At 36.6% G+C, this 21,784-nt stretch overlaps 1 protein-coding gene across 4 annotated transcripts; it reads right to left on the bottom strand.

Annotated features, from left to right (window-relative positions):
* Positions 1 to 5,009: 5,009 nt before the first annotated feature.
* On the bottom strand, positions 5,010 to 21,413 carry LOC128014545 (low-density lipoprotein receptor). Of its 4 annotated transcripts, none has more exons than XM_052598194.1 (21): positions 21,254 to 21,413; positions 20,585 to 20,758; positions 19,856 to 20,074; positions 18,489 to 18,719; positions 18,142 to 18,354; positions 16,880 to 17,109; positions 16,647 to 16,776; positions 15,476 to 15,663; positions 14,463 to 14,646; positions 13,851 to 14,063; positions 13,186 to 13,369; positions 12,838 to 13,039; positions 10,053 to 10,217; positions 9,711 to 9,911; positions 8,481 to 9,024; positions 7,815 to 7,934; positions 7,601 to 7,708; positions 7,290 to 7,523; positions 6,327 to 6,645; positions 6,155 to 6,260; positions 5,010 to 5,102 (listed from the first exon to the last, which is right to left on the bottom strand). In XM_052598194.1, the coding sequence occupies exons 1-21, from the start codon at positions 21,309 to 21,311 to the stop codon at positions 5,076 to 5,078; spliced, it is 4,050 nt and encodes a 1,349-aa protein (XP_052454154.1). In that variant the 5' UTR covers positions 21,312 to 21,413; the 3' UTR covers positions 5,010 to 5,075. The 4 variants fall into 4 exon arrangements, with proteins under 4 accessions (XP_052454154.1, XP_052454161.1, XP_052454169.1 ...); XM_052598201.1 differs by having other exon boundaries at positions 19,862 to 20,074; XM_052598209.1 differs by lacking the exons at positions 18,142 to 18,354; positions 18,489 to 18,719 and having other exon boundaries at positions 19,862 to 20,074.
* Positions 21,414 to 21,784: the final 371 nt, after the last annotated feature.

Here is a 21,784-nt window from a genome sequence, read left to right as displayed (position 1 = left end):
TTTCAAAGCGTACTTCTGTTGCACTTCAAATACAATGGTTGCAACACTTAATTGCCAACACAAATCAGTCCAAAACCCCTGAGCATTTACACGCCCCTGATATGATACACCTAAGATCTGCCGTTACTACTGTCCCACAGCTGTGGGTGTGGGTTATTTGTGGCCTCCACATATGTTTAGTCTTGACTTTAGCTGGCAGCAGTGAATGGTGAGCTCGCCTTCACTGAAAGGGTTGTGAAATACAAGCTTTTAGTCACAGGAGAGATGACCCGTAATTGGTTCAGAGGCTGTATCTCGGACACTTTTTGATGATGATGAAATGAAAATTGGTATGCTTTTTCAGAACCATGGTCTGAGGGCCCATACCAAATTTGGGAACAGCGCCACCTACAGGCCATAAGATATGTGAAATTGATATTTTTGATTATAACTTTTGAACATGTTGTCAGAATATCGTGATCTTGGTGTCTATGGATTGTTTGTACAATGTTGAATCTGTGGATACCAGGATCAGACAAACCATCGGGACAACTTTTTGAAATTGCTGCAAGCAGCTATATTGTCACTATATTAACAAGATGTTGTGAGCTGCTTGAGAAACTGTTTTCAAATTTTCACAGCAAAATGCATGCTGTGTCAATGTTTTCCAGGTAAGTGTTTAAGGGGACATTCACAGAACACATTTTTTAGAATGCAGCGTTTTTGCTTTTCACTGCACTACTTTTCACTGTTTCTATGTACAACCCCAATGAGGATGTAAAAAAAAAAAAAAAAAAAAATCATAACTTGAAATAAAATTAAAGATGAACTGGAAAGAAAAGAAAAAAAAACAGGAAGTTTATTTCAACTACACATCTCTCTTTTTATTAGAACTAATAGTATAATTAAGAGTTGTATACGTCAGAACACAAAACAAAAACTTGACAAATAAATTCAAAATATTAAAAACTATAATGGTATATTAATGATACCAAAACAACAGTTTGTACTGAACCCAGTGCATTCCTTTAACATGGGTCTGTATGAGATGACAATTCCCATATAAAAGACATTATTCTGTGTTTTTTATGTATTAATATGAAATGAGTTGACGATACATTATTTTGCACGTTTTTATTACTTTTTGAATATGCATAGTTCCTGGAAAAACTTAGTCTAACATGCATCATGCCTATTTGTGGTTTGCTTTATATAACTTTCACACTTCTTAAGAAATACTGTTTCAGTTAATAATTAAAAATTGTAAATGAATAGACACCATATTAGCTGAAAATGATATTGTGTAATTCTGAAGATATTTCGGCTCAACTGTAAAATGCTACTGAAGAACAGTGAAGATGATACAAGGTTGATCATCCTCTTATCAAGGTAACCCCTCCATCTATAGCACCATGTTTTAGGGAATAGACAAGTCTAGTAAATACTCAGCACACTGGCTGATTAAATGTTATCTCCTCTGACAGGTTTTTCCTCAGGACTGGTGAGCGCGACCGTGTACAATTGCAGTTCTGGGATGGTGACGTCTGGAGCCAGTCTTTCAGTAACAGGTCCTCCAGTAACAGGTCCTCCAGTAACAGGTCCTCCAGTAACTGGCACAAATGGTTCAAGAGTAACAATGCTTATATTCATGACGGGCTCCACAACCTCTTGTTCTGTGAGGGAAGGGTGCATTGTGGTCTGCTCAAGGTGTGGATGTGGGGTAGTTTCGATGACTTGGTGCAGATTGTTCCCCGGACCGTCTGGTCCCATGGTGCTCAGCTCAATGGGTTTTAATGTCGTCCTCAGTACTGTGACCTCCTCTGAAGAGCTCAACTCATTTGATTCAGAGGATTCAAAACTGGATTCTGCTGACTTGTCATTATGATTAACCTGTCAGAGGATTATAGATAGATAATAAATAGGTTTCAAATTAGGGCTGCACAATCAATCGCAATTACAATTATGGAAGTCACAATTACGTAATTGTTCAAAGCGGCAATTAATCGTTTAAAGTCCACTTATGTTCTGTGTGCTTAAGATGAGTTTTTCATATTTCAAATTTACAAAACGTCTTCATGGAACATGATCTTTAGTCAATATCCAGTCAATAGTCAATTATCCAAAAAAAAAAAAAGATAATTTTGACCCATACTATGTTTTTTTGGCTATTGCTACGAATATACCCCAGCAACTTAAGACTGGTTTTGTGCTCCTGGGTCACATTTTTAATACTATAGAAAAGCACTAAATGTTTTTCAGTTTGAGTGTTTTCAACTTATTTTCATAAAAAATACATCATGCAGTTGAATCAAACAATGGCATAAACCTCATTCAATGGAATGTGTGATAATCGTAATTAATAATCGCAATTACAATTTCAAGGGAATAATCGACAATTATGATTTTTGTCAAAGTTCCTGAAAATATTTTAAATGCAAATCAAAATGAATTTTTAAAGCACGTATGATCCATAGTGTAGCCGATATATATATATATATATATATATATATATATATATATATATATATATATATATAATGTATTATTTATAACCTAAATTACCTAGTTCACTTAAGTAACCATGCTTAATATGAGAATGCATAGATAAACATAGTCTGAATGTAAATATGAAAAAATATAATCTTCTTACCGGTGTAGAAATTGCGAATGACACTAAAAATATTCCAAACAGTGCTAATCCCAAACCATCCATCTTTTATTAAACGTCTCTCCCTGTTAGAGAATGAAAATTATTCATCTTAATAATGAAAACAATCAATAATGGGCAACAAGATTACTAGATAACATTACACATTAAAAAAAATAATATGTGCTCTGGATATGAAAGTATAAATTGGTAAAATATTACCGTGTTTGTTCAAACTCCTCTGAAAAATGCAAGAATATTCCAAGTTTGTCAGTCTTGTGCTGAGAGTGGAACAGAACTGCATATTTATATACGACTTAATTATATCTTGCGTTTGGTGTCAAATCGTGAATCTCTGTAATTTCACATTTGGTTTGCAGTTTTAGACGGAAGTCAGACCTAGACTGGAGAGATCAGTCTTGTTAATTCCAGTAAACATGTTTGTTTCAGGAAATGTAACCACGAGGTGGTTGGCTGGGCTCGATTGAAAACACACTCGGGGGCTCATCCTATTGTTTGTTTTTAATCTGGTCATTGTGAACTCTTATGGGAAAGATTAATTCACTTAAACCCACAAATGCTTTTATAACAAAACACATTAATCATATCAGTGGTGAAAACATGATCAGACCAGCCACGGTATGACAGAGACAGCCTACAGCAGAGATTTCAGTCAGAGGACAGAAACAGCAGGGAACTGGTCAAATCTTTAGATTTAAACCAACACAAAGCTACATTTGGAAATAATGTAGGGTTAATAATGGGGTTGGTGAACTATCCCTTTAAACAATGTTTAAAAAAAAACAATTTATAGTACGGTGGACAAATTATGTGGACTTTATGGTGCCATTTGTTGAACTTGTGGTTTCATTGCATAAAATAAAAATACATGAGGGTAATTTATGGTTTAACATTTCATCATGTTTCGTTCATTTTCCAACAATTTATAAGTAAATGATTATTTAAGAAACAAATGCTTTGCAGCTTGCTTAATTCAGTGAACCAAATGTACTGATGATGTCCTGTTCACACCAACAATAACTTTTCATCTCACAATTCTGAGGGGGAGGAAGACTTGCAACATGCAAACTCAATTCTGATTTTTTTTTCTTGCAATTGAGAGTTTATATCTTACAATTCTAATTTTTAAGAATTGCAAGTTTAGCAGTGGAGTTAATCTCTCACAACTGAGTTTATATGCTTCTTTGTTATTAAGAAAAAAGAGAGAATTGTGATATGAACTGAGAATTGAAAAAGTAGCACACTACCTCTTATTTTAATTCCATAGCAGACGTCTTTGTCTTTCTCTTTGGATATGAATAAAAAGAAAAACTATGATTTGAATTGATTAGGCTACAGTTTACTGAAATGTTGCAAGTCGGTGACAAAAATATAATTAATCAAATACAATGTAAATATCTCTATTAACTATTAATAATGAATCATTAAATCTTTATTAAGGTCATGCTTTAGCTTTCAGACCAGTTCTCACTATTATTAACTACAATTATGCCTCAAACTCCTGATTTATTGCTTATTAATAGTGAAGGTAGTTAAATTTAGGTATGTGTTTGAATTAAGGGCTCTTAGATAGTTATGAAAAATAAGACATTAATTTGTGATTTGTTAATACTAATAAACAGCCAATATGTTGGTACGCATGCTAAGCAACTAGTGAGTAGCAAGAATTGATCCCTAGACTAGACTGCAATGTTAGTTCAGTTACATTTTTACTGAATTCAATTCAACTTTAAACCAATTTAATATTTATCTAGAAAAATAATGTTTACATTTTAAAAGAAATTCCATTTGATCTATTGTGAAACACCTTATATAAAGGTGAACCCACTAGAAAGGCCAGGGTGATGCTTAATAGGCCGGCAAAAAATTAGATTCTTCATATTTTAGAAAGCGGTTTTAATGGGCAAATAAGGAAAACAAAATAAAAACATACAAAAAGACAAATTATGAATTGTTTCCTTCAGATGTTACAGACCTTCTCTAGACTTGTACCTCCCTTTTGTATTCTTTAAATTGCATGAAATATGCATATAACCTCTTTGTTGTATAAATGAGGTCAAATTGTACGGTGGGGCCAATGTTTTCTATGTAGCACCGCTTATTAACTTTCTTCTCAAATGTTTGTGGTCAAGAGCATCATTTTTACAACACGTTTCTTAAATTTGGACTTTAATCTTTCATTTTGACAGGTTTACAACGTGGTACTTTGGTAAAATCAATTTCTGCAGTAGTTATGTGGTAAACCAAGATATACTCATTTGAGTTGGTAAGAGTCATATTTTGCCTGTAGACATTGAAGAACAACAAAATGACAGTTACGAAACAGTTTGTTTACGCATGGTATAGAAGGAAATTGCACGAATTTTGTTTTCAAAATGCAACTACTTTATTTCAAAGAAACCAAGATGCTGCAGCCGACATGTTGAAGCTAGTCCACAGATGTTACCACGTTTTCCTAAAGACAGAAAAATTCTCAGTTATTTCAAAACCTTATAAAGCCTTTTCCCAGCAAATGGGACACCAAACTTTTTTCTGGAACAAATTTTAGTACACCCCAAAATGAAAATTGGTAGAAAATGTACTCCCTCAACCAGAAACGGGAACACTTCCCATAACACCAGATGTACTTATGGCATCTACGCTAATATTAGTCTGTTTTATTCTTATTCTGAGGTCACCGTAGCCACCAGATCCAGTCTGTATCCAGATCAGATGGTGAATCAGCACCTAGAGACGACCTCTACAGCCCTGAATTTCAGCGGAGACCATGTAAAGCTGCTTTGACACTGTATTGTATAAAGTGCTATATTAATAAAGGTGACTTGACTCGACTCTCAGGCAGGTGTAGAGGAGTGTTCACCAGGGGATCCTGTGCAGTGAATGGGTGCCATCAGAATGAGTCTCTAAACAGCTGATAAAAACATCACAATAATCCACAAGAAATCCACACCTCTGCAGTCCATCAGTTAACATCTTGAAGTGAAAAGCTTCATGCATTTTTTTTAACAAACAAATCCATCAAGGCATTTCAGCTTTAAATAGTCTTAAGTCCATAATCCATCCTAACACTTCCTCCAGTGAAAATCTCACATCAAAATCCACTATAATCCACAAAAAATGTGCTTGATCTGTGCATATTTCTCTCCTGATTCTGTGCACTTTATTATTTACCTTTTTTAACTCCGATTATAGCTTGAAGCAACGGTTTGAAATGAAATGTCTTGTTGGATTTGTTTCATGTAACTTCACAATACATAAATTGATGGACTGGATTTTTTTTTATGTTTTTAATCAGCGTTTTGTACTAATTCTGACGGCACCCATTCACTGCAGAGGATCAATTGGTGAGCTAGTGAGGTAATGCTAAATTTCTCCAACTCTCTTCTGATTAAAAAAAAAAAAACATGTCTACATCTTGGATGGCTTGGGGGTAAGTAAACTTTCTGCAAATTTTCATCTTGGGGTAAATTATTCCCTTAATATAATTACCATTCCCTTAATTCATACCTCGGAGAATTCTGTGTCTTTTCCATTTTTTACTGAAGACGTCTCTCGTCTTTTCTCTAGTTCCTTCATGTCGGTCTCCTGCACATCCACAGCCCGTGCTGCATGCCTAAACACAAACACTGTTTAATCCTAAAAACAAATATGATTTCAACGTCAGCAGATTACAGCATACCTCCGATCTGTGGCTTTTTTCTTCTGAATGAAGCCGACGATTACCCCCAGGACAACCACAGCGGCACACAGCCCAATAACTCCGTGCATAACCGGCCCCTGTGAGAGCCCACTCGAAAGATCCTGGCAGTGCTCTCCACTGTAACCCGCATCACAGACGCACACCGGCACGCCGTTCTGGGTCGAGCATTTACCGTTGCCATTACACCGTGAAAGACCACATGCCTCAGACTCCACGTTCTCTGGTATGACATTATCGCTCAAACCTGGACGAAACGCTTTAGGATTGATCCGGATGTTTTTATGTGTATCCTGAAGACCTGAGAATTCAAGACAGAATAACACGCCTGAATGCATCTTATTAATATTGTTGAGTGAATTTAATGAAATCATGTATGGGTCTTTCACTCAAAATTAAAAGGGTAGTTATGTAGATATACAATTATAAAATAAAAATCTGTGCGTTTTTGATTCTATACACACATAGTGTGTGTGTGTATATATATATATATATATATATATATATATATATATATATATATATATATATATATATATATATATATATATATATATATATATATATATATATATATATATATATATAGGAGTTTTCATTGGAGTAATTAACATTATCAAATTCGTATTAATTTTATTTACTCTAATTTTATGATGCATTACAGCAAAAATATTTAAATATAAAAAAATTCTCTAAATTGTCCAAAAAATAAAATAAAGCCTATTTTAGGAATAATTTTAGGAATTATTCAAATTTTCCCCATTTTTCTTATTTGATTTTGGGGTAAAATTGACCAGTATACATTCTTCACTGTGAAAAAAAAAAAGCACCCCAATGGCAACTACCCATAACAGAACAATTCATGTTATTGGTAAAGCAAACTTTTTCCTCCCCAAAACATTTGTAAAATTTAAACCAGACTGTTAGGATTTGATGTTTCCTCACAGTTCTCATCAGAATGATCTGGACAGTCGGCGATGCCGTTGCAGAACTGCTCCTGAGGGAGACAAATGTTTTCACTCAGGCAAGGTTTGGTTCCTTGAGGGCAGCGGGAGTCTGGACTGCAGTCTCTGCCGTTGACCAGACGGTGATTATGAGCACAACGGCACGTCATTCCTCCGGGGAACGCGAGACAGAGGTGACTGCAGCCTCCATTACCATTAGAGCAGAGATTAGTGCCTAAAATATAAAATTGAGTCATTACTGCTTCATAATTTACATAAACGTAATAGGTTATTATGTGATTATATCCCCACCTTTTTGTCTTGATTTTGCGAATGCTTTCAGACTAACGATGTCAGAGTCCACTTCAAACCACAGCTTCCCTGTGTGTTTATCATCACTAAACCAACACTTAGTGGAGTCTGAACAACAATGGACCGATTAGCAGAAGAAAAAACAAACATCTTAACCTAGTATGACCTGGTTTTTCCCCAGCAGGAGAAACTCAATGTCCTCACACAAATGTACCTTCTTTAGTAATCCAAACGAGCACTTGGTTAACCACAGCAAACTCCATCAGTCCGGCTTGTGTCTTTATTTCCTTGTATCCAGAACCATCTACACCAACTGAACCAATTACTCCAAGACCTAGAGAAACCATCAGATTACTAATTTTATATTTTTTATAATATACAATTTTTGCATATTGTGTGTAATTATATTACACACACACACTTATTTGGGTAAGTTTTAAAATGTCATTTATTCCAGCATATTATCAGCATAAGACTGATTTCCGAAGAATTACTGAAGACAGAAGTTATGATGCAGAGAATTCAGCTTTGCATCAGAGGAATAAATGACATTTTAAAATCAAAACAAAATAGTTCTCAAACTGTTATTTCACAATATTACCAGTACTCTTTTTACTGTAAATATCAGATAAATTACAATGGGTTAAAATTATATAAACACGTTTTGTTGCTTTGCAGCCGGAAATGAAGATGGATTGTTGCTCTGAGTAAATACAGCTGGATAAAACAAAACCTGTGTCTGTCTTCCATTTCCGGCTGCAAAGCAACAAAATGTGATCATTTTAAAGAGGGGGTTATTCTTTTCTATACTCACACACGTATGTGTATAAAAATGATACGTATGTGTGTGTGTCTAATATACACACATACACAAACATACCAGTGTCAGCCCAGTACAGTTTTTTCCCTTCGTCCATCAAGTTCAGTGATGTTGGCCGGACTGAATTACTCCACACCACTGTCCTGTTCTGTCCATTCATATAGGCACACTCCAGCTGGGTCATTTGGCCTTCCTGGACTGTGTTTGAGAAGCAGAGGTGTCCACTGGGTGGGTCCAGAGCGATGGATTCAATGGCTCCGACACCGTCCTGTATCAACACACTGGTGTGTGTGCCATCCGGTGAGGTGACCTGCAGGCCGGGCAGCTTCTCACTGCTCCAGTACACGTTCAGGGTGATCCAGTCCACTGAAAACGCACGCAGTGATTCCTTATGTAGCTGGAGTAGTTTCCCACGAGGCACCAGCGCTGTGTCCTTCATCTTAAAGAGCCCCACGACTGGCTGACTGCCATCAGACACGTACAGGGTGAGGTCACGCAGCACTAAATCTAACATGCTTGACTTGTTCATGTTGGGAAGGTCAAAACGGCGATGTTCAGGCCAGTTCTTTAGGTCCACTTTGCGGTGTCTGTTCTGTAAATAAATCTGATAGGGAAAAATTGTGTTACAGTCTAATCAACTTAAACTCCACGGACAACTTTGCATATTTTAAAGATGGTGTATCAAGGGCTTACTTGTAAATTTTTCTGGACAGTAGTTATTTTGTTACTGTATGTTATTGTATTTATACACTATAATGTCTGTGTGATTCATCTGGAATTCAGACAGCTATAATGCAACTCAAATTCGTAACATTATTATTTGCTGGAAGACCGTGGCATTTAATACAACATTACTGATTGATTTATCACATTCTTACTGATACTTTCACTAATCATTTGTACAATTTATATCACACCAAATCTGTACTTAACAGCTAGATAACACTAACCAATCTGTAACAACGTGGAATAGATCACAAAGACTCAAATGTTTAAAGTTGCAATGAAACCGAAGTGGTGCCTGTATTGCGACATTCAAGATAATCAAAGAAAATCAAATAGGCTTATTTTAGTTTTTTTTGTTTTTGTAGTGAAGTGAACAAATACATGGATGCACGCGTCATCGTTATTTTTTTTTAGAAAAAAAATATTCTGACGAAGCATGCAAGGCTTTAAAAATAAACCACTGTATGATAAGTTACATGAACTGCACTACTATGAATTTGCCAATTAATGAACATATGGTCAAAACTAGATGTTAAAAAAGACATAAGGTATTAAGAGCAACACCTGTGTGATTGCAGATGGAGAAAGAAACAACAGGAAGGACGAGTCTTTGGGTTTGGAGCAGGTCAGTCGATCTTCATCCAGCAGGAGCTGAGACGGACACATGCACACAGCCTTCAGCTCCGGCGATAAAACACACAGGTGAGAGCAGTGCTGGGAAGCACACGGGTTAGAGACGCCCACCTGGAAAAGTGAATGAATGACCTGCACACACACACAAGAACCAGTTGCCTGATTTACATCTTACGCATGCATGTTTCAAAGCAAGCAAATACAGCCTGCACTTTCCAAATGTCTTTGGGGTTTAATTCGATTTTTATGACCACAGTGTATAGGGATACTTGCCTTCAAACCAAACGGCTGTCCAGGACGTTTGAGCAGGACTTGGTGCTGTTTACCGGTGCTTTTGTGAGCTCTCTGAATGGTTCCTCTTTTAGTATCAGACCAGTAGACCTTATCATTGAATACAGACACTGAGAATGGACTGGGAGTCTCCATCATCTGCAGGAGCTGCGAAAATGGAGATGGGAAATGATTGAACAATGCTTTTAGAAGATGCTGGAATATGTTTTAGACTCAGTGGATCTTTTATTCATTAAAAGATCCATATCTAACTAGTGATGTACAGTTTTAATTTTCCTATTACTGTACTTGCAGTAAGTAAATTTAAGCATCTGTACTTTAGAGTATTTTTATTTTGGCAAACCTGGTCCAGTCAAAATGAGCCAAAGAATTGGTATATGGTCAAAGCTTGAATGTTGCATGTGACTTACGGCATGAAAAGTTTGTTATTAAAGTGGTCATATAATGCCACATGCACTTTTACAAGTCGTTTAAACTGAAATGTGTGTTGGCAGTGTGTGTACACAACCACCCTATAATGATAAAAAAAAAACACCAAGTGATGTTTTTTGTAAGCTTAAATGTTTTCCCCATTCTCAAATCGAACCATCTGACGTCACACGGTCAGAGGCCCCTCCCATGATTGTTTGATTGACAGCAGCGCTTCAGCAAAGACTGGACTTGTCTTACCTCAGACCCACCCTGAGTGAGCGGTCATCAGTCTGAGATGCAGACAAGCATGACTTGACAAGTGTTTCGTTGTTGGATGTAATAATGGCAGTAGTCATTTACTCCCAACATCTGAGCGACTGAAGACGCAGAGGATTCATTTACGCTTGGATCTGAAGGGAATGCGACTTTGTTCTACTTAAAGGTACAATTTGTAAGATATTTGCAGTAAAATATCCCAAAACCACTAGGCTAGTGTTATATATTTTGACCAGCTGATTAATAACAATATCACTAATGTTTTCAACTACTTGTAAATCTTGAGAAAATTCTGATCGCGTCTTTGCATTGACTTTGTATGTAATCAACTCGGGCATATCGTTGAACTCGAGTTAAATTCATGATTTATCTTCCCGTCTGATTGATGGCCATCAGCGGTGGGTAGAAGACAAATCCCATCATTCCACACTCCTCCTTAGCATCAAACCACGCGATTGTTATGGTTTTGATAGTGCGCCCTCTAGTGGCAGGTCCTACAACCTGTACCTTTAAATGTGTTTGTTCACGCAAATCATTCATGATCCAGCCTCACCCACAGAAGCAGTGAGTAATGTATTTTAATGAACCATTGCAAATCGACTTTCCTGATAATGTGCTAATTAGACAAGTTTCACTATGAATGTGACTAACGTAAACCGTCTCTCAGGGAACAGATGGAAGAGAGGGGCGGAGTCAGCAGAGCTCATTATCATTAAAGGAGAATTCCACAAACCAGCGTGTTTTGAAAAGAGTTGGTTGCGGGGGAAAAAAAATGTTTGCGCACTTGAATTAGCAGTAATTTAAAGTGATATTTTGGTACGTTGAAGTTTTAAGATTTTAATAGTGTATAATAAGTTTTATTAAAGGGGGGGGGGTGAAATGCTATTTCATGCATACTGAGTTTTTTACACTGTTAAAGAGTTGGATTCCCATGCTAAACATGGACAAAGTTTCAAAAATTAAGTTGTACGTTTGAAGGAGTATTTTTGTTCCCAAAATACTCCTTCCGGTTTGTCACAAGTTTCGGAAAGTTTTTTTTCGAGTATGGCTCTGTGTGACGTTAGATGGAGCGGAATTTCCTTATATGGGTCTTAAGGCACTTCTGCCGGAAGAGCGTGCGCTCCCGTATAGCGAGGCTGAGCAGCACAGACATTTCACTGATCAGAGCGATTCACTGCTCAGAGCGAGAGCGTCGCGAAATGTCACAAAAGAAGTGTGTTTTGGTTGCCAGGGCAAGACAACCCTGCACAGATTACCAAAAAAAAAAAAACAGCATTAAGGGACCAGTGGATGGAGTTTATTTTTACAGAGCATCAACGGAGTTGTGCAAGTGTTTTTGTTTGTTCCCTGCATTTCGAAAATGCTTGTTCACAAGGCCCAGTTTGACACCGGATTTGTGTATCGTTTATTTCTTAATGATGCAATCCCAAGGAAAAAGGGTCACGATCGTGTGTTGGAACCGCAGGCGGTGAGTAAAACTGCTTCAAATATCTCTGCCTCCTTGTTAGTGCGTCCCCTCCCATGCCAGAGACCCGGGTTCGAGCCCCGCTCGGAGCGAGTCGTTGCTGCTGCTGCTTTCGTTCAGTTTCAGCCTCTGGATCTGATTCTGGATCATAAATAAACGGCTGAATCTGACTGTAAGCCATGGTTTGTTTTGGATGATGGGTTTTCCCTCACGGTAATGTCACAGCTTCCACATGCTCTCAACGCAAAAGCCTATTCGCGCTCGTGATTCTTTAGCTCCGCCCACACGTCACGCCTCCAGTCGGTCGTGTTTTTCCGGGAAAAATCGGTACAGACTATCTTTCTCTTATGAATATAATAAAACTAAAGACTTTTTGGATTTATGAAGGATGCAGTACTACTCTATATGTACTCAAGATTAACAGGATATTGAGTGAAAACGAGCATTTCACCCCCCCTTTAATAACTAACCATGGTTCATCGATCAGTACTTGAATGTTGATCCAGAAACATCTTTCAAGGTAAGCAATTGTAAACATTCAGGTAGTATCAGAGCATGTTTGAAGCCAATGTTTGGCCTTATTGGACATTTTCTGAAATGGTGGACATCCATTACCTTAATATTTCCTCCATCTATATCGGCTGATCCGATGCACTTTAGTTTCTCATCTGTCCAGTAGATTCTGTGATGCAGAGAGTCCACCGTCAAACTGACTGGCCATCGGAGAGAGTGACTGACCAGCACACGTCTGTCTGAACCATCCATGCCTGCTCTTTCTATTTGAGCATCATCCCCGGTTTCTGACCAGAACAAAATTCTGAAAAAGGGACATAAGGGTAAACAAATAATTTAATTGACACCATAAGTAACATTCTAAAACAGTGGTTCTTGTACTTTGTGTTGCCCACCGGTGGCTCGGTGTAAAAAAAAAAAAAAACTTGAGAAAAGAATGATTATTCAAACCCTTTCTGTGGCAGCAGAGCGATGGAGCGAAGCTGCCCTAGATCTTCACCCAGGATCATCACAATATCTGTGGTTCTGGTGACCTCACGGTCCAGTCCCAATGCATTGATCTGGCTTTTGACACTATCAGCCCAATAGAGGTTCCTCGCCACCCAGTCCACTGCCAGACTGTCTGCATGGAGACCTGAGAGAGAGAGCGAGAGAGAGAGAGAGAGCGAGAGAGAGAGAGACTTACAGGTCATTCACAATTCTGTCACATCAAAAACGTTATTACATCGACAAATAACCAGCCTTAAAGCTGTTTGTTGTTCTGCAACATGACTTGTCCAGTCATGGTCAGGCAATATGTAAAGTCAAGTAAAGCTTATGTAGCGCTTCATACAATACAGACGGTTTTAAAACAGCTTTACAGTAATAGGAAAATAACTGTTAATGTTGTCAAATTCATCAATTATGAAACAAATTTGATTTCATTTTTGGATTTAGCTTATATACAGTATATATACATTTTCTATGTGCTTTTGGCATTTTTAACATCTGCCAAGGAAACTGGAAACCAGATTTTTGTTATTACATTTAAATGTATTGTCTAATATCTATATTGTATCTTTTATCATTATTTCAGTAACAAAAATTATGTATTAGTTTTTAACAACAACACTGACCTTTAATGAAGGTTCCTTTGCTCTTCTGATCCAGTGACAACCATTTGATGCTGTCTGTGTTGAGGTTGATCCAGTACACTCTCTGCTTCTGCCAGTCATAGTCAAGTGAAAGCACAAACTGCTTCTCTGACGAGAGCAGGACGTCCAGACTGGAGCTCCTCAGACCCAGCAGGAAGACCTCAGACTGCACAGATGCCAGCAGGTATGGCTCACCTGAGACAGGAGCACAACCTTCCATTTCAGTCTTAGCTTGTGTAAATAAAAGGATGGATGTACCTTGAAGTGCATGAGTGTATTAGAAATTGCATTATATTGTGAAACTGCATTATAAAGTGCATTTAGGCCATACTCATTATCTGAACACTCATGTGAAATATTCTAGCCCGCAATGCATTGCACTTGCCGTGTAACAAATTACATCTGTTTTTAACATAACTAAAATGCTAAATACCTTAATTTTTTATATAACATAAAATGTAGCATACTACCATTTGTTGCATAATGCATACAGTCTGACCATTTTTATTAAATACAGATGAGTATACTTCTCTGTATGCATGCCATTTGTTTTACAACCAGAAAAATATTTGCTCTTGCTTGTAATTTGTATACCTGTGATTTTGCAGCTGCGGCCATCAGGTTCCAGAACATAACCGTGACCACAAGAGCACGCAAATGAGCCTTGAGTGTTGTTACAGTAGTGTGAACACAAGTCGGGACGGTCCACACACTCATCCACATCAACACACACCACACCATCATCTACAGGCTTGTAGCCGATCCTGCACCAACAGCGCTATTGGACCAAGATAAAAGTGGTGTCAGGAAGCACAAAATGGTAAGCAGCTGCTTATTAATAAGACTCTTATTAATAGGCCAAACACCAAAGTGAGAGTCTGATCTGATACTAGTGTACTATACAAAAACAAAACACATTTACATAATGTCTTGAATGCAACCGAGCAGTTTGGGGCTACTGCCACCAACTGGTCAACATTGATAAAATACTTTTTTGTCTTGCCTTTTAGAGTCATGCAGAGTATTAATGGATTTTTTCAAAAATCTTATCCAATGAAATTATCAAATTTGGGTTAAATGATCAGAAACTTGTTAACATATATTACCATTCAAACATTTTGGGTCCGTAAGAAATTTTATAAACATTACTTTTTTTTTTTAAGCAAGGATGCATTATGCATGAATTTAAAAAGCAAAGGCATTTTTAATAAATTAAAAAAAAAAAAAAAAGTTTCCACAAAAATATTAAGCAACATTGAAAATGATAAATGTTTCTTGAGCAGTAAATCAGTATATTAGAGTGATTTCTGAAGATCATGTGGAATCGAAGACTGGAGTAACGCTAAAAATCCAGCTTTGATCACAGCAAACAAATTACATTTTAAAATGTTTTCAAATTGTAATTTCACAATATTACTGTTTTTACAGATTTTTTTTTTTACCCAAATAAATGCAGCCTTGTTGAGCAGAAGAGACAGAAAAAAGAAAAAAAAACTAAAAAGAACTAACTCCAAACTTTATTGTTAATATTATTAGTCAAACTTAATACATTTTTAATATTCAAAGCAGACATTTTCTAACATTGAAACAGAAAGAGGAGATCATACCGTGCCTGTAGGTGTGCTGTGGCAGTCCTGTGCACACTTTGACTGTTCAGAGCATTTGTCTGTCTGGCATGTGCCACCCTCATCAGAACCGTCCAGACAGTTAGTGACTCCGTTACAGAGCTGAGACGGGTCCACACACTCCGAACTGTCACACTGGAACAGATGAGGAGGACAGGACACACTGGGACCTGCCAAAACACAGACCAGAGACTCATTTACTGCAGATCAGATCCAGACAGAGCTAGGTAATCTTAGTGAAACCATGATTACTGTTAAAAAATCCTATTTAAATCCTTTAAAAAAAAAATCCTCTCCCAATTTCAAGTAAAATATGGAAATTCTCCAATGGTGTTACTCATTTAATATCCTGTTTGACAAATGCATCATATTGCAGAAGTAAAAAGTGTCTGTGTGTTTATTAACTTTCAAGCTTAAAAATTATTTTTGGGATTCTGATTAGCTATACTTTTCAAAAATCCACATTAAGAAAAATTGTTTCCAATCAGAATATTATAATGATTTCTGAAGGATCGTGTGAAACTGACGACTGGAGAAATTATGCTGAAATTTCAGCTTTGTATTTTGTGTATGTATGTATGTATGTATATGTAATATATATATATATATATATTTATTCACAGTTCTTTTATGTTAAAATATTTCATATAACTGTTTTTCTAAATACATGCAGCCTTCCAAAAATATTTAGAAAACCATACCAATCCCAAATTTTTTAACGGTAGATTTCCTTAATTTTAGTCTATACAGATGTTCAGCCAATTATTCTCAAACAAAATCCATTTCTAAATGGGGATTCTTTAAAATGTTTCTAATCAGAACCCCAAACACGTCATTTTAAAACTTGAAAAACTTTTTTTTGTTTTTACTTTTAAATTAAGTTTCTTTTAAAACTTCTTTAATGCGATGCATTTATGATGCATGTGATGAGTCTTTGAGAATATAAAATTAGTGAAACCTATTTTTTTCCTTTGAGAACTGTCTTTATGAAAAAAGTCTGTATGATACGTGGTTGGAGAATTGAAATAAATGGGATCAGTTCGTATTTCAATGTTGACTTTAAAAATAATTTCTAATGTTTAATGAAGATGAACTTTCATGGGGGTCTTCTCTGGGTTCAGCCTGTTCCAGTTTGACAAAACTGTTAACTCACATCCAGATTCGTCACTTCCATCCCTGCAGTCTTCAGAGCCGTCACAGCGCCAGTGTTGTGGAACACACTGCGTGTTAGAGACACATGGCCACTGGAACTCACCACACTGCACTGGAGACTCCTTACAGTTCTGTCTCACATAGAAAAGGTGAGATTAGAACAACTAAATTAATCATGTTATAATGCACAATGTAGTGCGTTTGGTCATTTAATGCACGGATTCCCCAGCACACCTTCTCATCTGTGCCATCCTTGCAGTCTATCTCTCCATCACATATCCACTCGTCCAGCAGACACTCCTGGCTCTTCGGACAGCGGCGTCGTGTGCTGCATGGTGGAGGTTCAGCGCAGTCCTCCTCGTCTGAATGATCTCTGCAGTCCGGCGGTCCATCACAGTGCATACTGACCGATACGCACTGACCGCTGCTGCACTGCCACTCAGAACTGCTGCAGCTCTCCTCTCCTACAGGACAGGACACGTCATTTCATTATGAAGAAAACCAGTCTGGTTTTTACATCCATAACCTTGCTGTTGCACACTATTGTAAAGCTGATCTCAGATGTGCATTAACATTATGCATAATGGACCAGTATGAATTTAATATTACTTCTATGCTAAAATAGTGTTTATTAACATTTCAAATTAGATTTTAATATATATTTCCAGTTTTAATTTTAATCATTTTTGTGCTTTTGTAATTTTTATTCGCTTTTATTTTAGTTTTATTCATTTTAATATTTCAGTCCAATTAGGTGGAGGTAACATTTCTAATTTTTTGTAAAAATATTTATAATTAATTTAATTTCATTTCTGCTTTAATTCAGTTTATAAGAATAGTTTCAGTAAAGATAATAACACTGATGGACAAAAACCAACCCCAAAAATATAAATGTTTAAATATACATTTGAATTCAAATGGAAATATAATAATTTAGTTACCTTATGTGGTTTTGCTTTTATAATATTTTTCCTTTCAGTTTCATTAACCCTTTAACTGCCTGCTCAACCAAATGGTTGATTTGTCACTTTATGGTAAACGTAGAAAAGCTAAGCTAATGTTTTCAGATAATCCTTTCTGCTGTCAGAATGTACTATTTGCTGAGAAATATAACTTTCTGATCATTCATTATAGTTCATATTTTCTGATTTCCATAGCATGTGTATGAATTCCGGTACTTTTGCCATAAAGTGACATATCAACCATTTGGTAGAGGCCGATATTTTAAAAATTATGGGACGTGTTGAAAAAAAAATACATTGAGTGTGGTAACTAATGACATAAGGAGATAAGAAATGCAAACAAAAATTTTTTCAAATGCTTTTTTCTTGGTGGGGCAGTTAAAGGGTTAATCATTTTATTACATTTAGTTGCCATTGACAAAAAAAAAAAAAAAAAATTAACAACAAAAATATATTAATATTATATTATTCAATTTAATTTGATTAATTTAAACCTTTCATTAGTTCGTTTAGTTAGTATAGGTTTTCACCTACCACAGCTGGCCTCATCGCTGCCGTCCACACAGTCCGTGTCTCCATCACAAACAAAGGACTCTGGGATGCAGCGGTTTTTATCACAGCGATGGCCGCAGCCCTCCTCTGACTTGAAGCAGTCGACTTCATCCGAGCGATCCTGACACTGAGCCACACCGTCACACACCTGCCGGCGCTCGATGCACTTCTTACCATGAGCACACTGAAACTGACCTGACAACAGATGGACAGACTATTGCAATATGAACACAAGAGCAGGAATTGAGGAAGAGTTTCTGACCACGTTAAAGTACATATAAGTACATGTTGTGAGCAGCTGCTATTACATTACCATGAGGTTTCCTCACCTGATTCACACTCCACAGAGCACTCGTCTTCATCAGACCCGTCCTTACAGTCGTGCTCGCCGTCACACACGTGATTATAGAGTACACAGTCTGTCCCGTCTCTGCATAACTTCGAGCCGATTGAACAGCGTAGAGGTCCTTTGGTTACAGGAGCTTTTCCTGAGACTTCATCCTCCATTGTCTTTCCCTTCTCTTCATCCTCTTTGCTGTCATCATCATCATGGTTAATATCTGAGAAGACAAAAGCAATCTTCAAGATTAAAGGCATGTTTTTGGAAACAATCACTTTTAAATATAATAATTTTTTTGTACTGTAGTTGTAATAACCTAAATGTTTGGGTCTCACAGTATGGATAAAAATAAAAAAATACTATGGAAGTCAATGGGTCAGACTAGTTGGTTACGAACAATCTTCAAAAAATATTTGATTTTACTCCACAGAAGAAATGCAAACAGGTTTGGAACTGACATGAGGGTGAGTAAATAATTACAATTTTCATTTAATTGCTGTATGTATATAGATTTTTTTTTGACTGCTCTAGAGCATAAAAAGGGCATGTTTGCAGATATTTAGGAAATGTGCCAAGTTCACATACAACTTCGAAATGTGTTCGATGTCAATGTTTTTTTGTCTTTGTGATTCTGTTCATAGTAAATTTAGACCAGTTGGTGGAAAACACAGCGCATTACAGATAGGAAGCCAGCAAACAAACTGGGTCAGAGATCGCAGATTCTTCCAGTACTAAAAAGCCTCCGCATCCATCTATAAAACTATGACCAGAGGCATTAAAACGCGTATAAATCAACTCATCAACCTAAAGTGTAAGATTCGTCACCCTCCAGTGTTAATTGTGCTCGTTCAAGTTTTGTCTTCAATATGAAACCTGCATGAGTGCGGAGTCCGTGGAGGAGGGAGCAAGAGAAACAACGCTTATATTCTGAATTTAGTGTGCAATACAAATTTCAACCGCTAGCTGTCAAAATTACATAAGCATCTTTTAAGTATGCAATGTAATGAGATCAGGTGATAAATGTAACATGCACTCTCAGAAAAAAAAGGTATACCTCTGAAGCCCATTTACTCCTAAAGGTACATTAAGAACCTTTTGAGAGTACTGTACAAACAGCTTTTGTACCCCCCACCCCCCCAGTCATTTCAATAGCAAAAAATGGCCCAGTGTACCTGAATTCACCTGACTACTATTGAAAATGTTTACTTTTTAAATGTTATATATGGTTTCATTTTATGTGAAATATATGCAGTAATAAGTGTGTATATTTACAATGTGAACCAGATCCAACCAGATGATTTCACACTCTGTTCTAGTTAGAATCCATTAATCCTACTTTTTAAACTTAATTCAAACCTGTACCACAGCTGGCCTCATCGCTGCCGTCCACACAGTCCGTGTCTCCATCACAAACAAAGGACTCTGGGATGCAGCGGTTTTTATCGCAGCGATGGCCGCAGCCCTCCTCTGACTTGAAGCAGTCGACTTCATCCGAGCGATCCTGACACTGAGCCACACCGTCACACACCTGCCGGCGCTCGATGCACTTCTTACCATGAGCACACTGAAACTGACCTGACAACAGATGGAAATGCAATGCTTTAATATTTGACAAATATATAAGGAATGGGTGAACTTATTCCAACTTTACCCACTGTGCACATTCAATGATCTAATTTGTTTCAAACCAAAAAAAAAAAAAAAAAAAAAAAAAAAAAAGCACATTTTTAACCATATTCATATTTATTAAATTGATATGTCAATTGATAAATCAATTGACGGATTTATCTAGATTCTAAACCATTCGAATCAATGCATTTTGGAAAATCTGATTAAGCAATATAGATGCAAATATAAAATAAATTGTGCCTTTTTATGAGTGCAGAAATCTTGCATTCTTTATGTATAACTGACAAGTATGCATCACATTAAATGTATTAATTTGTTAACACAGAACAATCTTTTGTTAAATGTGTAAAAAGATGGAAATTATATATGCAATTCAAATAAATAGGTCTTATAGGCCTATACAGTAAATGTGCATTGTCAGGACCAAAATGTTTACTAAAATCTATAAAAACATACCTATGCTGCAGACAGCTGCACATTCGTCTTCATCAGAGCCATCAGGACAGTCATTCTCACCGTCACACACATGACTGTACAGCACACACTCGGATCCGTCCTTGCAGGGTTTGAAGCCCAGTCTACAGTGCAGGGGAACATGATCAGAAGCCCCTGCAGCCTGCACACATTCAGCTAGAGCAAAAAAAGCCAAAGCAAGTCAATCTCATGCAAACCACCTCAACAGATTCCAATTACAGCAATAATTTAAACCAACAAAAATTAAAGCCATTCAGGACCACCAAGTATTATTCCAGTATAAGCACATTCTAATTGTATTTTTTTTTTTTTTTTGCTGCAAATTGTTTTTAGGGTACATATGACATGGATCTGATTAACACAGGCAGCTTCAAATTGTATATTTTAATTGATGCAAATTCAGGCAACGCCTCTAAGAACTTACTATTACATAGTTCTTAAGTAAACTAATGACGTAACATGTAAAAAATAATTTGGTAAAAAACTGCATTTTAATGACCACACATTAGCCTATATGAAGTGCTGACAAGCAGAACGTTTGTCGTTTCGCACGAAGGCCTGTTTGTTGTTGCAAGTTTCTCGGTTTCTGCACGAGATAAATTAGCGGATGAAAATATTACATCGAAGTTTAACTTGAGATTTGTATCTGACCTCTCAGAAGAAGAAAAAAGATCCCTGAAGCGACATTCAGCAGCACAAACAAACACATGACTGCAAGGAAAAGCGGTTAAACCGCTTCAGCTCGAGATGTGACGCTTTAATTTCGCGCGAGCGGACAGCTGAGAACGATCGTCTTGATTGATCAGATGACACACAGACCCACAAGTCATGTCAGATATAATACGTTTAATAGACTTTAAATACTGTGTAATTATATTCATTTCTATAATAATAATATATTTTTTTAATTAGATAATGCAAAAAAATAAATAAAAATAAATTACTACTACTAATATAACGAATACACGTAAAAACCCAAGCAATTACTATGGTAATTTACTTATAATTTATTAAATTCCATAATTTCATTAACATTAGTACTTTAGTAGGATTAATAAAATACATTCATTATTACAATAGCCTTTCAAATAACCCATAATTTTAAAATACGATTATATAATTATGTATAATTCTATCGTATAGTTTATTAATCCTTATTTATAAAAGTTAATTGGTAATACT

This window comes from Carassius gibelio, chromosome A5 (assembly GCF_023724105.1).
Source record: "Carassius gibelio isolate Cgi1373 ecotype wild population from Czech Republic chromosome A5, carGib1.2-hapl.c, whole genome shotgun sequence".
In the NCBI taxonomy this organism is placed as follows: domain Eukaryota; kingdom Metazoa; phylum Chordata; class Actinopteri; order Cypriniformes; family Cyprinidae; genus Carassius; species Carassius gibelio.
This window is presented reverse-complemented; position numbering and strand designations above follow the sequence as displayed.